The sequence below is a fragment of the Melanaphis sacchari genome, unplaced genomic scaffold (assembly GCF_002803265.2).
Source record: "Melanaphis sacchari strain LSU unplaced genomic scaffold, SCAv2.0 Contig47_pilon_pilon, whole genome shotgun sequence".
Taxonomy (NCBI): Eukaryota; Metazoa; Arthropoda; class Insecta; order Hemiptera; family Aphididae; genus Melanaphis; species Melanaphis sacchari.
In genome coordinates, this window is record NW_020271320.1 from 1,497,895 (window position 1) to 1,510,291 (window position 12,397).

General features: G+C 32.9%; 1 protein-coding gene across 1 annotated transcript; it reads left to right on the top strand.

Moving 5' to 3' along the window:
• Positions 1-2,312: 2,312 nt before the first annotated feature.
• LOC112598356 lies at positions 2,313-3,334 on the top strand. The gene is made up of 4 exons (XM_025344781.1): positions 2,313-2,772; positions 2,839-2,965; positions 3,029-3,172; positions 3,237-3,334. Exons 1-4 carry the CDS (start codon positions 2,708-2,710, stop codon positions 3,276-3,278), a joined length of 378 nt encoding a protein of 125 aa, XP_025200566.1. The 5' UTR covers positions 2,313-2,707; the 3' UTR covers positions 3,279-3,334.
• Positions 3,335-12,397: the final 9,063 nt, after the last annotated feature.

Genomic DNA, 12,397 nt, shown 5'->3' on the forward strand with positions numbered 1-12,397 from the left:
ACGCCGCACCCGCATGTGTTATCTCCTGTCTTACATACATACAACATAGCAAATTTTCGTTTAGCAGAATCCATTTTATGTAGTTAGCTTTAACATTAGAGTAAATTTACCTATTATCAAACTGAAATTTAAGAATTTTATCTAGGCAATGACATAGGCTTTTGTTAATATTATAATTTTAAAGTGAGTTATGAGCATTCTAAAGTTTCAATATCTTATATGGCTATAACTCAGCTTACAATTAAAATATCAATAAAACCCTACGTCATTGTCTAGATGAAATTCTCGTCTTTAAGTTCGATAATAGGTAAATTTACTCTAATGTTAAAGCTAACAGCATAAAATGGATTCTACTGAACGAAAATTTGCCATGTGTGTGTATGTAAGACAGAGACAACACATGAGGGTACGGCGTCCTCTTAAATAACATTCATCCGAAATAGGGGTAACTACACTACTCTGTACGCGCTGCTGTCGGACATCACCCCTCGAAAAACATTCCGGTCGCGTCGCAGCCGACTAACCACTGTGTTTTGTTTATAATAATATCACAAAATATTAAGATTTATTTCCCCGTCCGCCCCTACTTTTGATAACCAATAAAAATTGTCGTGTTGACTGAAGCGTTAGATTTTTATTATTTCATAACGATATAATATATTATATATGCGTATAATACTCCGTAATCCAAAGTCGTATTCGTGTATTTGTACGTACGTAAATATGTGTGTGCGTGTGTGTGTGTGTGCGCACGGCGCGCGAGTACGCAGGTGCGTAGTGTGTACAAGGCCGCGCGTGTGTGTGTGATGGCGTGTGTGTACGTGGCCGCGTGTGTGTGCGCGGGTATGTGCGATGGCGTTGCGAGTGCGTGCGCGTGAGGGCGCGGGAGGACGCGTATGAGCACAGGCACGAGTGTGCGCAGGCGGGAGTGTGCGCAGGCGGGAGTGAGCGCTGGCGCAGGTAGGAGTGTGCGCAGGCGGGAGTGAGCGCTGGTGGCGGGAGTGTGCGCAGGCGTGAGTGAGCGCTGGCGCAAGCGCGCGCTGTGTGTGTGTGTGTGGCGCGTGCAGACCCAAGGAAACGGATTGACGTGTGAGAGAGAGGGAAGTGTCCGAGAGGCCGATGTTGTTTTAAAAAAGATGGCGTCTACAGCTTGCGCCCGTCTACGGCCATAGAGTACTACGGTCAAAACAGTGTGACAACGGCGAGAAAGTTTTTCGAAAAAGACGGAGACAGCACACGGCGTCGGGCCCCTCATAAGCGCCGTACTGTGCACGCACAGTCGACCCACAACGTTTTCTCTCCGGCGACGTGGACGACGCTCGGCAATCGAGGGTCACCCACCACAACCCGAAACCCCTCAAACCGGGCACGGAGGACGCTCGGTCCGGTGTACGTCCGCGGTCGAGTGCGCCCAATATTAGATGCCCTTACTGTTTTCGAAACTGTAGTGAAGAGCGGTGAATGGTTTTAAAAATATTGTAGATTATTTTGCGAGGTTGTCGAGTGTTCGACTTGGGGCGTCGATAACAATACTCATTACTCGGGCTCTCGGCTTCACAGCCGACTAGGGCAAGGGCACTAAGCCAACTATATTATCGTTTTGCGCGCGTGTGTGTGTGTGTGTGTGTACACTGTACAGTATACGAATACAATAAGTGTTGAGTGAAGTGGGACCCGGTAGCAAATAATTGTCATACTACCAACGGCTAATCAATCCGACGACTTATCTGTTATCATTGGGTAGGGTAACCATAGATATTCTTAATAATCTATGTGGGTAACGGGCCAACGGGGTAACATATCATCATTGATCTTCTGCGTACCCAACACTATTTCATTGTGTGCAGTGTGTGTGAACCTAACCGAGTGCCGGTTAAAACGATGTCACCGATCGCGACGCGCGACGATGGTGTTTATTAAAAAATAATAAATGTATGCTAATTATTATGGTCATAAATCATAATGTACTAAACCTACCCATATCGTTCGTGTTCGAGTGTGATATCATTGAAATAACATTGCGACGCGCCCGACAGGGCCGCTCGATACGTCCCACAGGCCTCCGTTGATTTCACCCGGAGGCCTACCACACATTTTTTCCCGCCGCCTTACTCCGTAAAGATTGGCGTTTTGTGACGCATACGGTGACCGCCAAATCGCATCGGCGTTACAATAATATTCTCTCACCGGCCGCCGAACGGCTGATAACAGCCCCGGCGGGCCAGTGGGCGGCGGCGGCTGATAACCGCGTCGGCCAGGGTACAGGGCGGGCCACCGAGTTCGGATCTCCGTCGGTCCGTCGTGTGGGCCCCTCCCCCCCGGGCTCGTTAATTTTTCATCGCCCCGTTGTCCGCGTGTCTCCGTTGTTTGCGTTCCGTGTTGGGCAACACTGTACGACGCGTCGCTCGCCATCAACAGGTCACGCGGCGGCTTGTACCGCCAACTGACACGGCCACGCTGATATCACGAGATAACAAATAAATAGGTATTAATAATATTATATTACATTATTATTATTTCGTGTTCGTCGACTCGTCGAGAAAAGCCGCGTAAGCGCCCTCGTAGACGTCCGTACCCTACTACGGTATCTACGATTTTGAGTTTGAACCGTCTGCGAAAACGCGATTTGTAATTGATCGACCGAGCTTTGAGAGACGTATCATATCGATATAGTCGTTTTACACGCGTCCCGTTACACGCCGGCAACATGAACGTAGACGCCGAAGCCATTTTTTACATCACCAAAGGCATCATGACCTTAGAGGAAATCAAGTGAGTTAGATTTACTCGTGTGTCCATTTATAAACTTTAATGACCGAGTTTTGATACATTTTTAAGGAAGTTAAACGACGACCGCGAGAACTTGGACCTTTCGTTGTTGATCGGCTTGACGACCAATGATCAGCTGTTCGACCATATCCTAATCGAAATGGACATATTTTGTAAATGCCGTAAGAGAATTGAGGTAAGGCCGGCTGTTTTTATGATGCCTTATGGAATATTAAATTTGTTTTATTAAATTGTTAAGGAAAAAGACAAGTACACTAAACGTTCAATATTTTTACTCTTGATGTTGTTTGATCGCATAAACGATATGTTTGTCTATATGGTTTCCTTGTTTACCATTAAGGCTGAGTATATCCAGAAGTATGCACAATTTTGCTCAGATCATGTAAGTATAAACTAACTATGCATTATATCAACATAAATATTAATTAAATTTTTTTTTTTTTAAGCTTCCACAAATAGTTGCTGTTTCTCATACAACTCTTGAATAATCAAAGTTCAGAATAAACATTTTTGTTATCTAATGCACTAATTAATTATGCATCTTAATATTAAATAATTATTTTCTATTGTAAAACTTAATTACATTTGTCACCTACTATTATTATTATAAATGTTTGTTTTACCATCAACTTCTAAATGAAATAAGTATAAAAATCTCTGTTGTAAGCATTAACATATGAAATATATTTTTTTTTATTATATTTTACATATTATTTATCATTTTTTTTCAATTCATCTAAGTTTCAATTGTAATTAAGCTCCGTCCATATTTATGTTATGTCATCAAGGTATTAACTATCTATCTATAAAAATTAATTTGAATAAATATTAATAATGTTACAAGTGAAATGAATATAATATTGTATTTTTAGCACTTAATAAACCAAATGTATTGATACCTATTTCATTTCAACTACAGTCAAATCACAATAACTTGAATCTCAATTATTTGAAAATTTGTTTTACCTTTTGGAGTGTTCATACGTCTACTATTTCTACTTAAGGTATGCACTCAAAAAACACATAAGTCAAGTTAATTTTTATCCTTCTTTGAGATTTTAGTTTGCGAGAGTCGACTGTATATATAATACAATTATTGTGTAACTGAAATTTTTTGAAATTTAAACAATGCTATACTATTATTAATCTTGTATAATTTACATTTAATTTTAAATATTAATAATTATTTAAGTTAACGATTGTATTTAACTCTTGTAACCATACAATATTAAATAATTAAAAATGTTTATAAAATATAACACTGTTATTGAGTTTTGATTTTAAATGTGATACAGGTAATGTCAGTTGATTAATGGTTAATGACAATTATTGGTTTTATAGTAAAATTAATTTGTATTTACTTAAAATATTTACTGATGAGTTTATTTAATACTATAATTGTCTTTTATTTAATGTTTTTTAAAAAAAAGTCTCTCGTAACTATAATAATTGACTTTTATCTACTACAATATACTATAGTCCATACCAGAAATGACGAATATAAAAAGGTTTGCAGGTAACGTGGATAAATACAATGATACTAAGAGACAAATGTTAATACATAGACTCATTTTACATAATTTGATGATTTTTTATAACTAAGATGCAAGCCACATCTGATAATAGCCTGAGCCACCATCGGCCACCTTGCTCTATAATAATACTCTACAGCAGCGATTCCCAAACTGTGCTCTGCGGAGCCCATGGGATTCCACAATGGTTTCCCAAGGGCTCCGTTCATTATTGTCCGTATGTATACAGTTTGTGTTAATTATGCTTCATAGAACACAGGCAAATGCAAATAAACGTTAAATATTTCTTGGGGCTCCACGAGAAACTTCTCCTTAAAAATAAGCTCTGAGGCTCAAAAAGTTTGGGACTCGCTGCTCTACAGTGTAGAAAAATACAATAAGTTATTACATTTATAAGGTTTGTATATAAGCAATTCATTTTATAATAATAACTGATTTGTGATGGTGCACTTGCATTAGCAACTATATACCATCATTTATTTTTCCTAAATGTTGGTACTAATTTGATTAGTTTTTATAAATACAAAATCATTTACGAATAAAATGTAATTGTTACTAAGTAGTTGTGAACAACTATACCCTTCTGTCGATGGATATTTTATAACAAACTCAATAGGATTGAGCTTTAAAAACAATAAAACATAAACTTAAAATTGTTGTAAGCGTTATATTTCCAAACATATTTTTTGTTTTAAACATTTAATCAAACATATTTTGTTTCCAAAAATAAAGTTCAATAAAAATTATAATTTTTGTATTACAATGATCAACTGAAAGGGAAAAGTAGAAAAAAGGAATCAAAAAGATATTTTAAGTCTTGTAAAAATTACAAATAATCATTTTTTTTTTTTTTTTTTGTAGCATAAATTAACAGTCTAAAAAGTTAGAGGCAATCAAAAGTTGTAAAGAATCAGCTTTGTTAACAGGGAACTTCGGTATTTTTTTTGAAGGAAACTTTGTGTAATGAGCTTTAAACATAAAATACTTGCATACCATTTCCAATATGTTTCCACTGTAATAATATAAAACAAAAACAATATTAAAATAAAATCTTTATCAATAATTGTTCATTATACAAATAATTACATAATGTTTCTATATTAGTGCATTCATTGTAAGTTTTTCCAAATTCATTTTTCAAAAGGGGAAAATAATAAAAATTTTTATTGATTGAATAATATTTATCATTTTTAAATTCTATTATTGACTTGAAATATAGTAATACTATTTTAATTAGTGAAATTTATATACCTAGCTAAATATGTATAGTGACGATTAATCATGGGCGCCCACGGGTGGGGGTCGAGGGGAGCTTCTCCCTCGCTATTTTAGTTAATATTAAATATTAATTATTTTATTACCTATTTGCATTGACTTTTATAATATAGTCTTATGATTTTGATTTTGTCCCCACCCTCACCGATTTATATATCTGCGGGCGCCCTTATGATTAATATTTGTGATTGGGATGTATTATATACTAGGAAAATACTTACTTGCAAGTTGCAACCATAGTTTATTCGATAATTTTTGTAAATAAATTCCATAACAACAATATATAGTATGTACAATATTTCAAACATGTATACATTTTACATTGCAAATCCAATCGATAATTAACGTACGTGATCACTTACGGTATAAGTTGAAAATGTATGCGATTTGTCTGGTTTTCGGTAAAGTATCCGTAACCACTAATCAGGCCTTTGATCATATTGGACATGATAGCATGCTCTCTTTTCACGATGAACTCTCGATTGTCGCACGACACCAACTTGATGAACGTCGAGTTTGGTCCGTCCAGAGCTCCTCCATGTTTTTTCTAAACAATTGTCAATCATTATTATTATCAAGATTCAGAAAACGACGTTTAACATCAATCGTCGTTATTATTATTATTATTATTATTATTTAATAATTACTATTCGGGCACCGTCCGGTGACATGCGCGCTCCGTCCATCGAATAGGTACCAACGATTTTTTCGGCAGGAAGATTGACAGGTCCGACAGGACGGGCACGAAAATGTGTGGGATGTATCTAATATAGTATTAAATATTCCCAGAATCGATCTCGGCCTTTACGCGTCGTGCGTACAAAATGCACACACAGCCAATTATTCTTGCGGTCTTCGGAGTTCGAAGGGCGGGCGAAAGTAATAAACTTTGTTTACTTGTGTGCCCACGCAAAGTTTTGTCGATGAAACCGAGGGGAAGCTGTGGCGGCTAACAGTAAATAAATAATATATAGGTCGACGTATTATTTTAGTTTGTTGACACTGAACGCGGCGCGCTTTTCGCTGGTTGGTTATCGAGAACCAAAATATTGATCGCGTGACCCGCCGTTCTATCCCGTTGCTGAAGCTGCGGAGTTGCGCACCATAGCATTCATACTATATTTGCAAAGTCCCTGCGACACTCCACCCACTTTTGCAAGTTTCAGCCCTCCATCAAACCCCGTCTTTCCGTTTTGTTTTTTCGGCGACGCATATACATCGCACGGCGGCGCAAAACGAACTCCCGACTTAAGAATTCGGGATCTCGCTTTCATATACGTGCCACTAGGGCTGAGGGTGTACACGTCGTTTTCCTTTATCAGTATAACTCTCCCTAATTTAAAACAATGTAAAATTAGAAATTTTCGCTTTTATTATTTCGGCATTCGACCGCCAAAACGCAAGCTTGTTGGCATATTAGGCACACCGTTGACGAAAACGCCACGTACTATCGTATCTGTGGCGTATAGCTATTTAAATATAAAACAATAAATTTCGAATTCATCAGAAAACGCTGTGGAATGCGTGGTTTACGAAAAGCGTCGGAAAATTAGGTATGCGTGAGTAGCCCCAGTATAATACATTATTTATTATTACCAGTACTTTTGATGAGATCTAATTTTTAAAACACTAACCAAGAATAACAGCAGTGGTTAAATTCCAAACCAAAATTTGGAATAAAAATGTTGTTAGGTAGAAATACCTATACGATTTGTAGCTATTAAATAACATTTTCAATCAAAAAACTTTTAATTTACATTTTTTTTATAATTTAAAATTTTCCATACCTATACTGTTCGAGTTTGGCGTACTTAACATTAGTTGTAATAGTGATGAAAATCCTTTTATTCTACAGTGCCTTTAATACTTTCTTCGTTATGGTTTTTTCAGCTTCAACCGACTCAAAATATATTCTCTTCAACGAACTTTTTAGTTTTGGAAAGAGCCATTACCTGTATGCAGTGAGATTTATCGAATATAAAGGAAGTTGTAGCAGTTGTGTACTACAGATTCATTGAGGTAATTATCATACTTATTATATAAAAATAGTAGCAAATAGTTTTTAACGTGCATACAAAAATTTTAGATTCTATTATAGATATCTTCTAATTAGTGAAAAATTCCTATATACATAATTTGTATGTTAAACATACAAATTATAGATAGAGTTCGGAAGTTATAGAAGTTAAATATTGTCCAATATGCTCTTGATTTATAGCAGACCAAATTAGAATTCCGAGCTTACAATGTTGAATTTAAAAATTAAAAATTAAATATGCATATTTTGTCGATTTTCAAGAAAAATGAGTATATTTCTTTATTTTTGATTGCATATTATGCATATATTTTAATATTTTCTAAAAATTAATTGTTTTTTTCTTTTATTCAACTATGTATTTTAAATAATCTTATTTTATTTTTCAATTATAAAATTTTTTTTTTATATACTTTTTTATAATTTTTTTTTTTTTGTGTATATTTATAAAATAATAAGTTCTAATAATAGTAAATAGATAATAAGTAACAAAGACATTTTTATAAGTTTTTGAATAATTTTTTGCATATTTATTAGAAAATTTTTGCATACCTATATCTTATAATTTTTTTGCGCATATTTTACCTTTTTTAACTCCTATAACTTTCGAACCTTACTTATAATAGCTATTAAGTAGATAACGACTTAACGGCATGATGTAAATCATAGAACGCCACAATTGATTTTAAGAAGTATTTAGTTATAAATGATTAAAAACTCCATTATTGAACTACTAAATAAATGTCGAAAAATGTCTTAAAAAATTGCAAATGAGAAATAATAAATAATTTGTTTACAAAACTAATTGTGACGACTATATTGAGTACTTATTAGTAGGTACACATTTTAGTTAAAGGGCTGAATCAGTTCGAAAAAAACATGTAAAACAACTAAAATGCCAGACAAAAGTGTGAAGCTTGCGTTTGATGAAATTTAATTTAAAAACAGATATAAATTTGTATTCTAGTCTTCCAGATTTCGATCAAAGTGATTTTTGATAATTGAAAAATTGAACACTTATTTAAGTCTTAAATTAAAATAAATGTATAATTCTTTTAATTACTAATATTTTAATATCTAAAATTACTTTGATCGAAGACTAGATGACAAATTCAAATCTATTTTCAAAAGTAAAATCCATCAACTTCAAGTCAAAAATAAATACAGCGAATTAATATATACTCATCAACAGTTATTATTTTTATTTTATGTTAATAATTAATTTTTTTTATAATATGGTACTATGCACGGTATACGTAAACTGGGTGTAAAATGATTGCGCCCAACCAATTAACACGATCGAGCCCGTTTTATCTTATTACCTGCATAAAATACAACACAATTGTGCTCCATTTTATTTATGTGTCCCTTATATATACATATATATAGTATATACACATATTATTCTAACAATTTTCCATTACACTATTTAAAAATTAGACTTAGTTTCCCAATATGTTTAACCGGGTATTTTGTACCTGCACTTAATTAATCGAGATAATATTTTATTGTTAATCAATCTTATCTGTAAAGTGTGGATATAGTGTAGTGATCGGATTTTACATATGAGCTTTAAACAAACTTTGAAAAGAACTAGAAGATAAATTTACATTAATTACAATGCAAACATAAACAAAATCAGAACAAAATAAAATATCTATGCTAGAGAATTTGAAAGAAAAGGGACCAATATTTTGTGCCATAAAATTGTAATTTGTAGTAGAATTATATTATTAAAAAAATTTTAATTTGATTAATTCGAACTTTTTTAACTCGAAATCTTTGATATCCGATTGTATTTTAAAATAAGTATTAGGAAATTGTTAAAATAGCATTATATATGTATGTAGGGACACATATGTATATGTTACGGTAAGATACCGAATACCGGTGAAACTTTGGTTTGGTCAATCTTAAGACAAATTACTAGCATTGGTAAAATTTAAATTTTCAATCAGATTTCTCATCAATTATATATTTTTTATGATATGATTTTCCTTGTTTTATAGTAGTTTGTACTCGTATATAAAAATAATAATTACTATTATTTAAATATATTTATTATATATTTAGTATTAGATTAACACATTTATATTATTAATAATTATTATAATATATTGTTCATACACATTATTATAATTAATATACGAGTATAAAACTAAATATTATGTCAACATATTTATCATAATTAATTATTTGTGCAGACTTGACTATTTTGACATATTGAGTTGTACAACACATTTTTGGATAGGCACTTACATTGATTTGTGATACATTTGTATTCATACTTTTATCTTAATTAATATATATATTGGAGCACAATCTTGTTGCGTTTAATGTAGGTAAAAAGGTAAAACGGACTCGATCGTGCTAATTGGTTGTGCGCAATCATGTCGCATTGTTTCAATGAAAAAAGGTAAGCCGGGCGTAATCGTGTTCCACGGACGTGAACTGCGCTTAAACGACCTTATTTTTGTAAACTAGGCCCCACAACTTAAGCTGTGCCACGATTGTAAAATATTTATTTTCATTTAACACAGTCGTGGACTAAGCTGGTTAGTTCAGTATTACGGTTTACCATTTGTAAGTCCAGGAAGTGTATCTGAGTGTTTTTTCAATTATTTAATGAAATCAAAGCCTAACGACGAAGTGTGACACAATTTGCGGATAATTTGATAGACGTATAATATACAAGTGAAAAAGCTCAGTATTCATCTGAAGTATGGGCACAAGTTTCAGCAGAGTCAACTTTAACCATTAATGCATGCGATTCTTATCATTCTCACTTTAATTCTAACTTTTATACATCTTATCTAAATGTTTTCATGTTCATAGAACAGTTAAAAAAATTTCAAATAAAAAACATGTATCGAACAAAATAGTGTAAATGAACCCTTTAAATACCTAAATTCAAAAGTTACAAAACTCAATTAAACAAATATGATTGTGAACAAATTCCGATCGATGAATATATATGTCAGCAATTAGGTATGTTATAATTTGTAATGTTTGTAATTATTTTACTTAGTAAAATTATATATATATATATATATATATATATATATTTAATTCATAATTTAATTTTAATTTTAATTATTCATATTATAGGGTTGTAACAAAATAAGTATACATTAAAGATAATTTTGCAAAAATTAGCTATTGATTTTTACCCGGGCGCAGTATAAATATATCACCTTTTTTAACTTGATAAAAACTCGGGCGTTTACATGTGTGATTTTTTATTTATTTGTATTTTAGGCGCAGTTTACAATTGCCGATTACGCGACTAGGTATATTATTATGTATGAATAATTTTATTATATTGTATAGTAGTTTATAGAAAAATAATAGTATGCCTTTTCCGACGAATTCTCATGCAGCATGATTTATTTTGATTGTCATCGTGAATCCAGGAATTCAAATGCGAAAACACACGCATACACACACTAATATTAATTTACTTCTCACACATTGACGCGACTACAACTGCATATGTAATAAGAAATGCCTAAACACTACTCCTCAAAACATGGTATGCTTCAGCCCCTTTAGTAAAACATTAAAAGTGTGATAGTTATTATCGAATTTCTATCAGCACTATTAGATAATGTATATTATATTATCCGACATTTTTTTTTTTTTAAATTGCCCAAAAAAACATATTTGAACAAGCTTTATATCATAATATTATAATATATTACATCGATTTGAGTTTTTCTATTGTTGTGCCACATTATTAGTCTCGTAAACATTCTGTCAACCGTTGACGATATTTAATTTCGTAATTGAATTTGACTGAAATGCTCAAATAACAACTCACAAAACGAGCATCACGATTTTACAATAGATTGATAATAAACAATAGTGTTTCCTGCAAGTTAAAAACTATCAAAATATGTCGCTGCGACAGTGTGCATTATCTCGAACAATAACGTTTCCATAAAACGGCATGCTTCCGACACGTATGACTATAAATTTAGTAAATCAATTGACATCTACTTTATGTCAAAAAATTACAAATGTTTCCGAGAAGTGCCGCTTTCTAATTTAACGTGAAAAAAAAATATACGGATTTTGTCCGTTTCTGTTCGTACGCGCAGGCACAGACACGATGCTACGGCGTCGGTTGCAGCTGCCCATCCCTTGAACAATGTTGCTTACTCAGAATGTCGTTTCCAATGTTTCGATACAATAGGTGCACGGACAAGATGCTACGACGTCGGCTCCCCAAACCCCGCACAACGTTGTTTACTCAGAATGTCGTTTCGATACAATAGGCGAAGGGAATTCGAGGACCGTATTCAAGAACCGTACACGTGAAAATAATATATTTTATTGTCCTTGTTGTCGTTTCAGATTATTTTCACCATTTATCGTTAACGTTTTTAGAGCTGCGTGATTCAACAACAATATTATTTAGCTGGCGCATGAATCACGTACCTACTATTTAGACCCTAAAATTGTGCGTAATACGTCTCACTATGTGTAGTACGAAATTTAAAAATGCGCTTTAAACAATATTTATTTTGGTAAAATATTACAGCGCTCTATATTTAAAATCATTGCTTTATATTTTGTATTAATAAATTAAAAGCAATAGGTTATAATATTATATAATACAATATAATATCAATAAATAATAATATAATATTAGAGTTAATGAAATCATTTTTTTTTTTTTTTTTTTTTTTTTTTTATCAATAAATAATAACTTAATTTAGTTCACGATTATAAAATAATATATTTATACATAGGTATTGCTATT